General features: G+C 39.3%; 1 protein-coding gene across 1 annotated transcript in view; it reads right to left on the reverse strand.

Annotated features, from left to right (window-relative positions):
- Window positions 1-18,118, reverse strand: part of MMP16 (matrix metallopeptidase 16) — a 382,552-nt gene that overhangs the window by 168,064 nt on the left and 196,370 nt on the right. The window contains exon 3 of the mRNA XM_005689258.3: window positions 9,765-9,887. Within this exon, the coding sequence (XP_005689315.1) occupies window positions 9,765-9,887 (123 nt within the window). The remainder of the gene's footprint in view (window positions 1-9,764; window positions 9,888-18,118) is intronic.

Below are 18,118 nucleotides of genomic sequence, written 5' to 3' on the forward strand. Positions count from 1 at the left end.
TTAAATAGAAGAAATGATCAGAGTAGAGATTGACTATAGAGTCCCTCTAGTAAAGCTGATGTTAAATATTTGACTCTTTACAAAGGTGCTAGCTTTCCATGTAGGGCATTTGTTGTTGTTGTTCAGTTGCTTGGGCATGTCTGACTCTTTGCAATCCCATGGACTACGTGGGTCTTATTTTAATAGTGGATACACAGGTTGGTCAATAGGATAATCAAGTTCAGTGAGCTCACTGGGTTGAGAGAGAATGATAAATGTTTCCAGAGAGGAACTTTCTTTAACAATTTCTAGGTTTCTTTTCTGTGTATGTATTGGTAAAGTAAACTAATAACTTCTAGTGTTGTAACCTCAGTAGTCACAAAAGCATGAATTTGAAATCAAGGTTAGCTAAAGGAAGAATTTATTAGGGAAATCTATACAGTTAATATAACATAGTACTATCATCAATTAATAAAACTTCTCATTAATTTTAAATAGATTTATCTGGCAGTTGATACCAATCCCATTGGCCATTTATTACAAAAATATTTTGGAGTTTATATTTTATAGAGAAAAGGAATTTAGGCTAAATATATTTTATATAATACTCAGTAAACCTGGGAAATAGAGATCTATGTGATAAAGGTAGGACTCATTCAGTTCAGTTCAGTTCAGTCGCTCAGTCGTGTCCGACTCTGCGACCCCATGAATTGCAGCACACCAGGCCTCCCTGTCCATCACCATCTCCTGGAGCTCACTCAGACTCATGTCCATCGAGTCCGTGATGCCATCCAGCCATCTCATCCTCTGTCATCCCCTTCTCCTCCTGCCCCCAATCCCTCCCAGCATCACAGTCTTTTCCAATGAGTCAACTCTTCTCATGAGGTGGCCAGAGTATTGGAGTTTCATAAAGTCTTGTTAATATTTTGGAGAAAGTTTAAACAAAGTCTACTAAGAATTCATTAATTTATTCAACAACTATTTATTGAGAAGAAATTCTATTATGTAGCATAAGCCGGGTATGTTCCCTGATGAACTGAAGCTCCTGTATGGCCTTGAAGTAACATTCGATACACTGGTTTACAACTGCTCACTTTCAAACCTGTCTCCCATACTAGACTACATTCCCCACAGGAGCAGGGCCTTTGCCTAACTCATCTGTCTACCGACAGTTAAAATGCTGTTCAATAATCATTTACCGAATGAGAGACACCTAATTATCCAAAAAGCAAAGTTTGCCAAAAGAAAATTGACCATAAAGATTCAAGTAATAGATGAAGGGCCACCAGTACTTCTATTTATAACCAGCATGCATATTATGCATCAGCCGAAGTAATATATACCTCGAAGAACACATACATGGTACGACTCAGAAGTTCCCATTTCTAGGCATCAAACCCTGAAGGCATTAAAGTGGAAGGCACAAGGGCCTAGACATTCCCTTTAAATAGACAGATTATAGAAAGCTCCTTCCAAGCCCACATTTTAAATATAGGAAGACATCTTAAAGTTATGTAATCAAACTTTCCAACCATTCCACACATGTTCCCTAACTTCCCCGACAAGTGAATACATTTCCTGGTTTACATGTTTCCAATGATGGGACAGACTTTTAGGATAGATGGTTTAATTTTCCAACAGCTCAAAATATTAGATTTTTTGGAAAGCCTTTAAATATTTGAGAATAACAGGAAATTTCTCCCATAAACACTCCTTCCGCCATGTTGAGAATCCTTGGCTCTAATCTTGAGCTCTTCCTCATGCAAACTGTACTCAAGGTCTCTTAACATTTTGATTTATCTTTATAGGTGTACATTCATTTGCCAAGAAGCAGCTAAAATGTGGTGGCATAAGGCAAAAAGGACACATGAGATAAGACATGGGAAGCAAAGCAAAGGAAAAAATTAGCATCTCCACTTTTTTAACACTTTGATTTCTATAGCTCCTATCTGGACACTCCAGCTTTTTATTTTTTGAGCCACATTATATTGTTGGCTCATAACGAGCGTTCCATCAAATAAAACCTAGATTCAACTACCCTGACTCCAACTTTTATCTTTATCCTCTAATGGCACACTCAGCAATCTTTTTCATGAATAATTACTCTTTGAGCTCTAGTGTCATATTTTGTATTTACTTTCCTAAATAAAATAAAAAAGTAGCAGCAAATGATGCTACCTATCATACACAAGGCAACGTCTTAACACCTAATATATATTAAAAGACAATATGCCTTAGCTCTCACTGTCAACTTTCTCTTATCCTATCATCATATTCTCAACAAATTCTGGGATTTGTCTGGTACATTAAAGGAATAAAGATACTAATCAGAATTTATTAAGCACTAATTATATTTTGAGCACTGTGCTTTTTTTTTTCTTCCCCCTACTATCTGACTTGTCTCCCAAGCTTTATGAGGCAGTTACTGTTATAATACTCTTTTGTCACACAAGGGAAATGAGACTTAGGAAGGATGAGTAACTTGATCCTGACTTCACAGAGAGCGAGGATCAAAGCAAGGATTCAAATTCAGATCATTCTTACTCCAAAACTCTTAATCACATGATGTGCATATCTATAATAGAACAGTTCCAAAATAATCTGGAAGTTTATAGGGATAAACACCTAATTATTTGAAAGTTCAAAACTGAGACAATTGTCAGTATAGGGACTGAACAGAAATAGAATTATGATCAGTTCTAAAAACTGAGACAATTGTCAGTATAGGGACTGAACAGAAATAGAATTATGATCAGTTCTAACCATAACCATTCTCAACAGTCTCCCTCTTTCTTTCTTTTTAAAATGAATGGTATAGTTTGCACCTAATGATATATGGAGACTAAACAGGGTATGCCATCAAAAGTTTGGAAGTCAGGTCAGAAGAGGAATAATATCTGAAATAAAAACAGTAAATGGCAATATACATAGCTGAGTGAACTTTATAGGTCTAAAATGTATAATAAACTTTAATCCAACTAGTATTTATTGATTTTTATACGGTATGAAGACTCTAATTTCATTTTTTTTCATATAAATAATTATCTCAGAATAACTTAATAAGTAAAATGGCCCATCATTTCTCCACTGATCTACACATTCTACTCTGGCAAAAATCATTTTTTTTAATATAGGAATCAATCTATTCCTGTGATCTCTTCGCTGTTGGACTATTTGTCTATCTCTCTGTGCTAATATCACATATGGCCTTAATTAGTATTGATTTAAGAAAGTCTTCATATCTAGTAAATGGGAACATTTTGATTAATATTGGACCTTCACTAATAATCAGATATTTTCTGGTCCGTTTGTTAAATTTACATAAAAATATTATTGGGAATTTTGCTAAAATTGCGCTCAATTTATGAAAAATTTGAACATTTATTATATTGAGCCTTTCTATTAACAGCAAACTATATTTTGCTCTAATTTATTTTTTGTCCTCTTATGTCGTTTCGTGCAAGTTCCTAACTTTCTTCTTAAAGGGTTTACACACCTTTTGTGAATTTATTTTTTGTTCTTTTTTGGCAGTTTGTAATTCCCAACCTCACAATGAGGAAAAAAAAAAAAAATAAACAAAAAAAACGCTGAACAAACAGAAAATAATTCTTAGCTGCATCAGAGAATTGCAGTTACAGAGCAAACTGTCACCACCAAAACTGGAGAGGCAGAAGACTACAGAGAATCTGGAGCAAAAGTCCCTGAGGCATTTTACTGTAGTATAAGAAAAAATTAAAAGGCTAAGATAAATTCCGGTAATACAATTCCCAAAAGTCATACCACCTTAAAAAGCAGATTTAATCACAGGGTTATAGACTGCTTCCCCACCCTAATACCTCGTACTGCATCGGTGAGGCTCAGTATATAATACCAGCGGATTATAAATGAGAAAGCTGCAAAACACAAAGTCTATTTAAGTGTTTCTAGAGAAAGAAGGACAAGACGGCAGAAGAGCAGGTGCACTCAAGAGTACAGTCTCTCTCCATGGATGCATCAGGAAGACATCCACATATGCAGAAGTTCTCACAGAGCACCAGCTGAGAGCTGGTAGAGCCCCTGATCCCTGGAAAGCAATATAGGGACCCAGGCACAAATCAGTAGGTTGACGGGAAGGAGGGAGAAGGAGGAGGAGAGTGAATAGGACCTGACCTGCACCCCGGAGTCGGGAGCAGAGGCAAGGGAGAGAGCCCCACATCCGGTCAATTGATCGGGACAGAAGAGACGCATTTGAGCAAACTCCTGTGGATGGTACACATACAGAGAGGGGGGTGAAACCATCGCTGAGCTCCAGGCGCAGAGTGACAAAGGAAGGGGTCTGAAAACCTTTCCATCAGCTGTCTGACAGATTAAATTCACACAATCAGCTAGATGGACTCTATAGCGTGAAGCAGCTGATCTGTGACCGTCCAAATGAAGTGAGAAACACACAGAACAATCTGTACCTTGGACTGCGATGCAAGTCTGTCAGTGCACACGGTGGCTGGGAGCTGGATCGTGGGGCTTGGAGAGCAATGTCAGTGCAACGACTGACGATGACTGCAGGGAGACAACTCAAGGAGACAGGAGAGAGGAAATCCATGGTGGAGAATGCCTTTGGAAGAAGTCCTGGAGACCATGGAAGCAGGGTGCTATTGCTGAGTCATGTGCAAGGGGTACAGCCTTCACTGTAGCTTCCCTCCCCTCACATGCCTGCACTGGCAATTGAGCACTAGAGAAGGAACCCAGCCAGGGGTCTTTGAGCATCTGCTGGGCCAAGCAATGGAGAAGGACCAGTCGGGAAGGCACTTTGGGTGCCAGCTGCCAGAGGCTAGAAAAGAATCCTAATAGAGCCATATCTCCCGTGCCCATGACCACTGGCTTCTCTGCACACCTGGCACCACCAAGGCTCCTGCAATCAAAGCAGCTGTACCACCACCATGCCTGGTCCTCACTGGGGCAGACCCAAGTCCTTTAGGGCATCCTTGGGAGCAAACCCCTGTGGGTGATCCACATGCAGAGATGGGAATAAAACCACCACTGAGCTCCAGGGGCAGAGCGACAAGGGAAGAGGTTTGCAAACCTTGCCATCAGCTGTCGAAGCTACAGATTAAATTCACACAATCAACTAGACAGACTCTTTGTCTGTAGAATATATCAAAGGACAGTGAGTGTTTCCACAAAAGAAAACACTCTAGCTCTGGCAACTGGAGTCACTGGAGAAAATCAAATGCAGGAGAAGGGCCAGATAGAGTCTGAGCTGTCCCCACATCAGGTCCAGGGACCAGGCCTCCCCAGCACTGCAGGGTCTCCTAGGGAGGCAGAAGTGAGCTGTGGTTCACAGTGGGAGAAAGGACTCTGAGAGCTGAGACCTGAGAAAAAACATTTCTTTTTATTCTCATGTTTTCACTTGCTCTGCAATTCATTCCGGAATTTTTTTTTCCTCTTTATTCTTTCTTTGTTGTTGTGGTTGCTGGTTAAAACAACAAAGCCTGGATGACAATACATCCGTTTACAACATAGTCAATCAAATATTGTAAGCCCACTGTTGAGGCCCTACCACTCAGGAAAACAACCACCACAACAAAAAGATTCCTTTCCAAATATTACTGCTCACTGACAATGCATCTGGTAACCCAAGAGCTGTGATGGAGATATACAAGATTCATGTTGTTTTCATGACTACTAACATGATATCCATTATACAGCCCTTGGATTAGGAAGTGATTTTAACTTTAAAATCTTAATATTTAAGAAATACATTTTGTAAGGCTATAGCTGCCATAGATAGTGATTCCTCTGATGAATCTGAGTAAACTGAAAATCTTTTAGACAGAATTCACCATTCGTTATGCCTTTAAGAACATTTACGATTCATGGAAAGAGATAAAATATCAATATTCATAGGAGTTTAGAAAAAATTTATTCTGATCTTCATGAATGACTTCGAGTGGTTCAAGACTTCAGTGGAAGAAATAACTTCAGATGTGGCAGAGATAACATGACAATTAACAGCAAACATGAGCTTAAAGATATGACTGAATTGTTACAATCCCATGATAAGACTTTAAATGATGAGAAGTTGATTCTTACTGATGAGGAAAGAAAGTGTTTCTTGAAATGGAATTCACTCTTGGTGAAGATGCCATGAAGATTGTTGGAATAACAGAAGAGAGATTCAGAATATGATGTAAATTTGGTTGATAAAACAGTGGCAGAGTGTGAGAGAACTGACTCCAGTTTTGAAAGAAGTGCTACTGTGGGTAAATTGCTATTAAACAACACTGTATATTACAGAGAAGTCACCCATAAGGGAAGAGTTAATCAGTGGAGCAAGATTCATTATTGTCTTCTTTTAAAAAATTGCCTCGGACCATGACTTTCACCAGCTACCACCCTGATCACTCAACAGTTACCAACAACTGAAGGTTAGCAAGTTTTAATCAAACAAGTATTTTTAACTAAGGCATGCGCATGGTGCTTTGGACATAAGGCAACTGGACATTTAATAGGCTGTAGTGCATAACTTCTATACTTATACACACTGATAAACCAAAAAAATCATGACATTTATTTTATTTGCTATTTCTGCTTGATTGATATATTCACTTTACTGTGCTGGTCTAGGACTGAACCCAGAATATTTCCGAGGGATGCCTGTAATGGCAAATTATTCTGAAGTTTATGTGGGAAGGTAAGAGATGCTGAAAACACAACAAAATACTGAAGAATATATTGAATCACTATGTAGTAATCCGAAACTAATATAATATTGTAAATTGACTATATTTCTATAAAATAAATAAAGATTCAAAACATTAAAAAAAATCAGAAAATTGACAGTATCTGATATCAAGAATATAGTAATCCAGAAATGTAATATTGCTTTATGAGTAGACACATGATTCAATGAAGCACAATAAAGAGCCCAGAAATTTACCTAAACACATAGGGAACTGACCTTTGATAAAAGATCAAAGGCAATGGAGAAAGGATGGTCTTTCTAACCAATAGTGCAAGAAAAACTGAAAATTCATAGGCAAGAAAATTGAATTCTAGATAACTGACTTTATACCTTTCACAAAAACAAAACTCAAAAATGGATCATAATCTTAAATATAAATGTGAAACTATTAAAATTTTAAAAGATAACATAGAAATTCTAAGTGACCATTGGTTTGGATTCTTTTTTTTTTTTTGATAAAACACCAAAAGCACAATATACAAAAGAGAATAATTGTTAAGTTAAAACTAATTAAAATTAAAACTTCTATAAAATACACTGAAAAGACAATGGGATGTCAAGCCACAGACTGAGACAACAAATTAAAAACATATCTGGTAAAAGATTTGTGATCCAAATATACATAGAACCCTTAAAATAGCAACTCAAAAGTTGATCAAAAGATCTAAACATTCATCTCACAAAAGATGATGTTCAGATGGAAAAAAGGTAAAATATAAAAATATGCTTAGCTTCACAATTCATTAGAGAATTGCAAGTTAAAAAATTGAGTAACCACTTTAGAATCCAGAATACTGACAAGACTAAATCTTGACAAAATTGTAGAGTAACAGTAACTTTCACTCATTACTGGTAGTAATGGAAAATGGAATAGCCACTTTGAAGATAGTTTGGTAATTACTTTAAAAAGCTAATGTAGTCTTATCTTATGATCAGCAAAATTCCACTCCCAGGTGTTTAGACAAATAAGTTGAAAGCTAAAGCCCACACAAAAACCATAATGCGTGTTTATATCAGCCTTACTAATAATTGCCAAAAACTGGAAGCAACCAAGAAGTCTTCAACAGATGAACCGGTAAGCAAGCTGTGATACACCCATACAATGGAATATTACTCAGGAACACAATAAAAAAAAAAAAAAAAAAGAGCTATCAGGTCATGAAAAGACAGAGGAAACTTAAAGGCACATTTTTAGTGAACAAAGGTAGTCTGAAAAGGCATAGCTGAAATGGCTTTGGCTGGTGTTTCCAACTCTATGACATTCTAGGAAAGGCAAAGACTATAAAGCTATTAAAACCACTCAGTAGTTTCCAGAGAAGAGGGATGAGTAGGTGCAACAAAGGGTTTTCAAGGCAGTGAAACTCTTCTGTATGATATTGTAATGCTATGGGACTTCCCCAGTGGCTCACTGGTAAAGAATCTCCCTGCAATGCAAGAGACACAGGTTTGATCTCTGGGCTGGGAAGATCCCCGGGAGGAGGGCACAGCAACCCCCTCCAGTATTCTAGCCTGGAGAATCCCATGGACTGAGGAGCCTGGTGGGCTACAGTTTAGGCATAGCAAAGGGTCGGGTAGGACTGAAGCGATGGAGCATGCGTGCACGCAGGCACTGTAACGCTATGTGACATGCATTTCTCAGGATCTGTAAAACTTTGACACGAAGAGTGAAGTCTGGTGCAAACTACTGATTTTAGTCAGTAATATAGCAATACTGACTCAACAATTGTAACAAACACCTAATAAGGGAGAAACTGTGTGAGTGTGTGTAGAAGTGGAGAGCGGGGTGACAATAACTGTATTATCTGCTCAACTTTTCCATAAACCTAAAATGGCCCTAAAATTAAAATCTATTTTTTTAAACCTGGATATACTTTTATTATTTCTAAAAAATTATCTAGCATTTATTCTGGGTGTTCTGTTAGAAAGTAATACAACTATGACTAAAGATAGTTTTATTTCTTTAAAAACCCTTACATTTTTATTCTATTTTATTACCTTACAACTAGAAGTAGCTGTGCAATGTTGTTGGAAGTGGGGTAGAAGAGCAAGTACTTTATTGTTTTCCTTTACTGTATTTTTCCCAACACCTTACTTTATAGTGTTCACATTTATATGTGGAATACATAAGGCAGCTGTGATTTTTGTTTTTGTAGATGCCACCTCTGACTAAGTATCTTCTTTGCTTTAATTCCAAGTTATCATAAATGGAATTAAATTTTCTTGAACACATTTCTGAATCTATTAAGGTGATCATATAGAGAATTTCCTTTAATACTCCATATTACTTTTAAGACAGAAGGGAGACCAGCCCTGGATTACTAAGTTAGGTTGAATGACCATGGCATCCTGTTTATATTTCTCTGGCATCCTGTTTCTTCCCTTTCAAAACAGGCATCACATTCGTATGGCTGTTCAAATTCTCCATATGACTGTAATACCATGAGGAAAGATGAAGTCTGTATGCTTTATTTATTAGAACCTAGCACTGTTCTTTGTCCAAACTGGGACTCAATAAAATGTTTTTCAATTAATTAGTGAATAAATATGAACATCTCTACCAGCAGCCAACTGCCATACCAGATTGGAAGATACTCTCATCCCTTGGGCATCGTTCGTTGCAGACAAGAACGGAAGATACATTTGCACTGTTGCCAAAAATAGAAAGAGAAATGTCTGCACTAATACTAAAAAGTTAATTAATAATTCAAAGAATATTGTTTACATTGCAATTATTTATATACTTTGATAATGTTTTTGATTATGAATACTTGTGCAACAATGTTATGTATTAGAATACCCACTTGAAAATTTCTCAGAATGTTAGAATTCGCTAAAGAAGCTGGAAGATCGAGTTTACAGAAGTATTTCAAGAAATGCCTGTGTACCGGGCCCCCCAAATGGACAACTTATTTTCTTAATTGCAATTTTTGGTTATTTATGTTACCAGAATATCACTATATGCTACCATGGAGTCAATGTGTATAAGATCTCAAACAAAAAGTCAAATAGTTGTAAAAAATGAGTAAAAAACAAACAAACAACTAATCATCCTTAGCTATTTTACCTGTAAGTGATGTGTTTGTGCTGCCACTTCTGGCCTGTTAATGCATACCGCTTCCGACGAATATTAAATCTGGAGCTACCTCTGGTCTGGTCAGGCACACCACATCGAGGCCTCTTCATCCAGCTGCAAAAAGCAACATTTTCCAGTTATTACCCAACAAATCTAAATATTAATTTCCAAAAGAAGTCCAATGAGAAGTTATGACAGTGACAATAAAACTGGGAAAAAATAAAGGAAATTTTATTTAAAAATATATGTTTGGGAACGCATGTATATCCGTGGTGGATTCATGTCAATGTATGGCAAAACCAATACAGTACTGTAAAGTAAAATAAAGTAAAAAGAAAAATTAAAAAAATATGTATATATATTGAAATTTATTAAAAAAATAAAGGAAATCTTGTCAGTTTTATTGCATTTGAATCTAAGAAAAAAGTATATGTTTTTTCCTGAATGATCAAGAATCACTAGTTTATAACTCATATCCTTTAGGTAATTTTTCTAACTCATTTTGAGCTAAATGAAGAGTAGGTATTCTGAGGTTTCTAACTAGAATCTGCTGTTAACAAGAAATGTGACTTTGGGCAACTCTCATTCATAAAATGAGACTTTTTACAATAAATTATAACTAAGGCCTCTTATAGCTTTATGTTCAACATTCAATAGTTTTAAAAATCTACTACATGGCCTTAAATTCCAGGACTCAATGAGATATGCAGATGACACCACCCTTATGGCAGAAAGTGAAGAAGAATTAAAGAGCCTCTTGATGAAAGTGAAAGAGGAGAATGAAAAAGTTGGCTTAAATCTCAACTTTCAGAAAACTAAGATCATGACATTTGGTCCCATCAATTCATAGAAAATAGATGGGGAAACAATGGAAACAGTGACTGACTTTACTTGGTGGGGGGGGCTCCAAAATCACTGTAGATGGTGACTGCAACCACGAAATTAAAAGACACTTTCTCCTTGGAAGAAAAGCTATGACCAACCTACACAGCATATTAAAAAGCAGAGACATTACTTTGCCAACAAAGGTCCATCTAGTCAAGGCTATGGTTTTTCCAGAGGTCATGTATGGATGTGAGAGTTGGACTATAAAGAAAGCAAAGCACTGAAGAATTGATGATTTTGAGCTGTGGTGTTGGAAAAGACTCTTGAGAGTACCTTGGACAGCAAAGAGATCCAACCAGTCCCTCCTAAAGGAAATCAGTCCTGAATATTCATTGGAAGGACTTATGTTGAAGCTGAAACTCTAATACTTTGGCCACCTGATACGAATAACTGACTCGATGGAAAAGACTCTGATGCTGGGAAAGATTGAAGGCGGGAGGAGAAGGGGACAACAGAGGATGAGATGGTTGGATGGCATCACCAATTCAATAGACATGAGTTTGAGCAAGCTCCAGGAGTTGGTGCTGGACAGGGACGTCTGGTGTGCTGTAGTTCATGGGGTTGCAATGAGTTGGATACGACTGAATGACTGAACTGAACAGGAAGATATATGCTATAGTTTTCTAGCTTACACATAAGGAAATTATTTTAAAAAGGCAAATAATATTTGAATTTTTCCATTTTTTTCTTCTTTTCAGTTTAAGCATTTTGTGAATAACAGCCATTCTCTCAGAATTCTTCATAATAACCAAATTTAATGCTTAAGAATTTTTTTCTGAATGTGCGGTTTCAGTTCAGTTCAGTTCAGTCGTTCAGTCATGTCCGACTCTTTGCGACCCCATGAATTGCAGCATGCCAGGCCTCCCTGTCCATCACCATCTCCCGGAGTTCACTCAAACTCACGTCTATCAAGTTGGTGATGCCATCCACCCATCTCATCCTCTGTCGTCCCCTTTTCCTCCTGCCCCCAATCCCTCCCAGCATCAGAGTCTTTCCCAATGAGTCAACTCTTCTCATGAGGTGGCCAAAGTACTGGAGTTTCAGCTTTAGCATCATTCCTTCCAAAGAACACCCAGGGCTGATCTCCTTCAGAATGGACTGGTTGGATCTCCTTGCAGTCCAAGGGACTCTCAAGAGTCTTCTCCAAGACCACAGTTCAAAAGCATCAATTCTTCGGTGCTCAGCCTTCTTCACAGTCCAACTCTCACATCCATACATGACCACAGGAAAAACCATAGCCTTAACTAAACGGACCTTTGTTGACAAAGTAATGTCTCTGCTTTTGACTATGCTATCTAGGTTGGTCATAACTTTTCTTCCAAGGAGTAAGCGTCTTAATTTCATGGCTGCAATCACCATCTGCAGTGATTTTGGAGCCCAAAAAGATAAAGTCTGACACTGTTTCCACTGTTTCCCCATCTATTTCCCATGAAGTGATGGGACCAGAGGCCATGATCTTCGTTTTCTGAATGTTGAGCTTTAAGCCAACTTTGTCACTCTCCTCTTTCATTTTCATCAAGAGGCTTTTAAGTTCCTCTTCCCTTTCTGCCATAAGGGTGGTGTCATCTGCATATCTGAGGTTATTGATATTTCTCCCAGCAATCTTGATTCCAGCTTGTGCTTCTTCCAGCCCAGTGTTTCTCATGATGTACTCTGCATATAAGTTAAATAAGCAGGGTGACAATATACAGCCTTGACATACTCCTTTTCCTATTTGGAACCAGTCTGTTGTTCCATGTCCAGTTCTAACTGTTGCTTCCTGACCTGCATACAGGTTTCTCAAGAGACAGGTCAGGTGGTCTGGTATTCCCATCTCTTTCAGAATTTTCCACAGTTTATTGTGAGGTTTAGTATCACACAAATAAAATTTAAATATTAACATAGGAAAATAAAAAGTTTGGTTTTGATTTATTGATTGTTAATTCTTGTCTACAGAGAAACATTTTCATGATTTTGATAAGTTTTTCATTAGTGACTCATAAAATAACTTTACCATTCATTGGGTCATTTAATTTAACAATTACAGACTAAAGCAGAATCTTCATGATGTTACATGCTTCAGAAAGTGGAAATGAGCAAAGAATCAATTTTCATTATATTTCATCAAATACTTAATTTGTATACTCTTTATATAGTAAATAATTGACTACAGAGATGACTGTCTAAAGATGTCCATTTCATGAAAATGAATGACATAGTTAACATATTACATGGATAAATCAGCTAACCAGCTTTTATAAACATAATAATGTCCTGCAACAATGAAAGCACAATTTTTAATTTTCAATAAAGATAACACTTTTCTGATAAGCATTATACATTTGTCCTCTTCTATTTTGTTGCCAGTAATAATGCAAACGCTGGAGTTACCAGGCTTAAAAACTCCATTCTCGTTTATAATGCATTGTAGAAGTACTTAAGAAAATCACTTTCCCTTTTTTTAAAGTCTCCATACCAAATGAGATGTCTTGCAAATGCTGATGCCTAGAAGGCTATCCAGCTCTGTGAAGCTGAAGTCTCTGGAACTAAGAACTGAGACATCTTACTTCCCAGGACTCTCTTAATCACTAAATTTGAAAGACATTTCACTAGACTATGAAACAGTGCAGGGCAGGGGATCTACATACTCCCAGTACCTGTACAATTCCTAGCATTTAAAAGATGCTTAATAAACAGGTGAATATACACATATGAAAACGTATTTTCATTATATTCTATAAGATCTAGATATACTCAGCTAACAAATATTAAGCGTTAATGATAGACTGATGAAAATTTCAATGGCTTTTATATATGAGTATTTCATTAATAATACTCTGAACCAAAAATTATATTTCTTGGGTAAGTACTTATTCTGACTTATCTCCCTGAAAGTATTGTGTGAATAATACTTAATTATTAAATATTAATAAATTTAGTTAATGTGGGATGTGACTACACTTACATTTAGCTAATGAAAAGATTTAAGCAAACACTCTGCAAGGAAAAATCATTTTTAAATGGATAGTAGGATAAAAGTTGACAATTTGTATTTAAACTGATATGTTATCAGGATAAAGTGTATTTTCAATGAGGATATATTCTCTAGAATTACTTCCGAGAATGGTATTGAAACATGTATACTATCATGTAAGAATCGAATCGCCAGTCTATCTCTGATGCAGGATACAGCATGCTTGGGGCTGGTGCCCCAGAGAGATGTTATGGGGAGGGAGGTGGGAGGGGGGTTCATGTTTGGGAATGCATGTACACCCGTGGTGGATTCATGTCAATGTATGGCAAAACCAATACAGTATTGTAAAGTAAAATAAGTAAAAATAAAAATTAAAAAATATAAATATAAATAAAAAGATGAAAGCAGTCATGTTTTTTCAAACATTTAAACTTATTAATGTGAATCTCCATTTTAAGTTGTGTACATGTTGGATCAGTAAAAATTTTCTCAGTGAAGCCCTGCATCTTCCAAAGGACAAGGGTTTTAGGGATGAGTTCTAATTTGGTTCCTATGCTCAAAGATGTCTCTGCTAAGTTCCTTATGCATTTCTTTAGCTTTATCCCATTTCATATAATTTTTTCTCATGCTCCAACTATTTACTCCTTCCATCCTGATTATTTTCATCTATTTTCCTACAATATTTTTAAGCTTTTAGAATATGCTAAGGGATATATGAAAAACATGTGGATAAAAAGATAAGCTCTTGAAAAGCTCCCAGTCTAAGTTAATACAGCATGATAGGAAAAAAAAAAAATTACAGTATAATTGGTTAAGTAGTCTCACATCTTCATGTAGCCATCTTATCATCATTTCTAACTTTACATGTAATTTAAAAATTATAATTTTCCAGCCCCAAAATGGCAACAATTCCTCTGACAACTCAGCCAAAAGTCTTTATAAATGATATAAGCAAGATACACAGGTAACATCTTCCACAGCTCTCTCTTCACATCTAATCAGTCATCACGTGGTCTCGTCTGCCTCCAAAAACTTCTCCGTAATTCTCACTCTTAGCAGTGCCTCCTCACTCCTAAAGATAAATCTTTTCAAAGCACTGACGTGTTTCCCACATGTTGTGAGCACAAAATGCTTTTATAGACACAATCTTATTCAGGCATCCTCAGTAAGGGTAACCCTTGTTCCCTTAATTCCCAAGAGCCACGCAAGTTCCTACAGAACTGTATCACTGATCCTGCTCTTGATGAAACTGTCTTGCTGTTCACACTGTTCACTGAACCCAGGGTAGGCAAGGCGTGAGCTAAGAGGATGGAAGGAGACTCGAGGAGCCGTAGGAACTGCAGACACATTTATTCTCTCCTGGCTGACACAGCAGCCGGGACACAGCCTCTCTACTGGTTGGCACATCAGCTGGAGCAGCAGCCACAGGATACCCACGATGGAGCCATAACTCAGCCATGACGTAAGCTCACAGAAGCAACCACGAAGCCACTCCGCTGCAGCCCCAGTGCTCTAGCAGCCAGAGCTTTTGCGGTGAGGCTCTTACAGGCATATCGCACAAAGCAGCCCATGACCAAGTGAGTACCTCGTGACCAAGCAAGTACCTTGTGACTCAGTGAGTACCTTGTGACCAAGCAAGTACCTCGTGAGGAAGCAAGTACCTTGTGACTCAGTGAGTACCTCGTGACCAAGTGAGTACCTCGTGAGGAAGCAAGTACCTTGTGACTCAGTGAGTACCTCATGACCAAGCAAGTACCTCGTGACCAAGTGAGTACCTCATGACCAAGCAAGTACCTCATGACCCAGTGAGTACCTCATGACCAAGCAAGTACCTCATGATGTGTATGTGCAGTGCTATAAGTGATCTCAGCTGTTACACAAACATTATTTACAAAACCTGGGGCCAGAGCGAGAGGCTATGGGGCAAGAGAGACAGACCAAGCAAGTACCTCATGAGGAAGCAAGTACCTTGTGACTCAATGAGTACCTCATAACCAAGTGAGTACCTTGTGAGGAAGCAAGTACCTTGTGACTCAGTGAGTACCTTGTGACTCAGTGAGTACCTCGTGACCAAGTGAGTACCTCGTGAGGAAGCAAGTACCTTGTGACTCAGTGAGTACCTCATGACCAAGCAAGTACCTCGTGACCCAGTGACTACCTCACGACCAAGAGAGTTCCTCATGATGTGTATGTGCAGTGCTATAAGTGATCTCAGCTGTTACACACACATTATTTACAAAACCTGGGGCCAGAGCGAGAGGCTATGGGGCGAGAGAGACAGACCACATCATCTTGGCTAATTTGTTCCTTCCCTACACTCCATTCCTTCAGAGTCTCTCGCCTCATAATCTACAAGCAGTCCATCTTCCACGACATTTCCTTGGCGAGTAACACTAACCCTTGGATTTACACCTTGCAATAGCAGTAGCTACAACAACAAACAGTGACATCTCCAATACAGGGCGAAACCCAGCGTCAGGTATCATGCTGCAGTCCTTGCCCTCATGGGTCTAGAAAAGGCACCCACCTCAGGTGGAGTGACTTTACCCTCTTTGGCCAAGTCCAGCCCACCATCAGGCCTTGTGAGGCTGTGGGAAAGCCTCCACAGGGGCAACTCCACTCCTGCGGAATTTTTATTAAGGACCCACAAAGCCCCCCACTAGCACCGGGCCCGCCCTTTCAAGGAGGGGAATTTTTTGTGTATTTTCCACAGCCCATCCACAAAATTCCAAATGCTTTCACACTGCTCTAAATCTGCAAGAGAATCAGAGGTTAGTAGCACATCCTAGGACATAGCGTTTACAGTACTGTTCTAAGTCTATATCATACAACATAGGACAGAGGTTCTGACTTGCTGTAAAGAAGGTTGCATTTGGCACCGCATCAACCAGGGCCATTACTCTCTGTACATTAGCTAGTGACCAGCGAATTCCAAGTTCTACTTGGAGCCTGTTTGGGTTTTTTGGGCAGGCCCCTTGGCCTGAGTTCTGTTCACAGTGAACAAAGGCATCATCGAAAGGGTCATCCTCAGGCACCACGTAATCTTTTAACTGAGCTGCCCAGAATCTCTGGCTGTGGGTGCTTCTCAAGCCTGGTAAACTGCTGCTTTGATCTCAGTTGCCTCCATAGTGCTAGGAGCAGAGCACTGGGCTGTCTACCAATTTTATTTCTCTCAACTCCCGCTGCCAGCAAATCAGCCCACATTTGCATTCTGGTTACTTGGATGGGGCCTTTACCAGCTTGAGTCCCCTTTGAGGTCTTCAAGCTTCTAATCCCCTTTGCCTGCAGCCTTCCCTCTATTTCTCCCAAGGGAGCCACCATTGATATCACCTCATATCTGGGGTGCCCACATAGGGGGCAGGAATAGCAGTCAGGGATCCAAAAGTGGTAGACAGGGAACTGTTCAAAACTGCGTCTTGAACGCCACAAGTAAAACGCTCATCTTCTGGGCCTCGGGTGTTTGTGTTAAACAGTGATTGCTTCATACCCAGTTCTCTCCCTACTTGGGTCAACTCATAGAGGTATACCATTTACTCACAGTATCCGGGAGCTCTCTTGCATATGACCACATGGTGCAAACGGCAGCTTTAATCCCTTTCCATGGGGGCATGTGTTTGGTTAGGTGCACCTTGCCGGAGTCACCAGGATTCTGAGACCTTTGTCTCAGTGAGGGGTGAGTGGCTATAGATGCCAATTCTACTCATCCCCAATACATGTAATCCTGTGTACCCCTGTGTCCCAAAGTCGCAAGAGCCATGCTGCCAAGGGTTTCCCTTGCTTTTGCCGAAATTTCATACCCAAGTCAACCAACTCTGCCAGAGTATATGGTCGATCTGTCACGAGCTCAGTCACACTGGAGGACCCATGGGGATGCTGCCCTCCCCTCCCCGGGCCAGAGGCTTCTCATGCTTCTCTTTCTGCTGTACAACAGGCCTCACCGCCAAGCGGGAACCTGTGGTCTCACAGAGTTCATTATCACAGTCTCTGACTGCCTCGCCCTCAGGGATGCTGGGGTCTTCAGAGCCACGGGTTCTTGCTCTAAGGCCAATATACATTGTTCAAGTTCTTCTGAGTGTCTCTGCACATTGCGTACCAGCGTGGTATCACGGAGCACACTACCAATATTCGCCTTCAGGGCAGTCAGGAAAATCCACCCCACGGTGCCAGGAGCAGTCTGTGCCATCTTGTTCATCAAATGGGAACTCACGGCCTGTAATGCCATTTCAATGCTGTTTGGGGACCCATCCATGCTTCCCAGTTTTCCACCAGAGCGCATGCAGAAAGAATTGCAGCCACACGGTGCCACATGCTATCTGGTGGCCACTGGCTTCCTCCACCCAGTGGAGCCTCGGGCTCCTCTACCTGCTGGGTATCCTGCTGTCTACACCAGCTGTATCTCTGATCCTGCTCATGACATCAACTTTCTTGGTGTTCACACTGTTCACTGAACCCAGGGTAGGCTAGGTGTGAGCTAACAGGCTGGAAGGAGACTCGAGGAGCCGTAGGA

This window comes from Capra hircus, chromosome 14 (assembly GCF_001704415.2).
Source record: "Capra hircus breed San Clemente chromosome 14, ASM170441v1, whole genome shotgun sequence".
Classification (NCBI taxonomy): Eukaryota; Metazoa; Chordata; class Mammalia; order Artiodactyla; family Bovidae; genus Capra; species Capra hircus.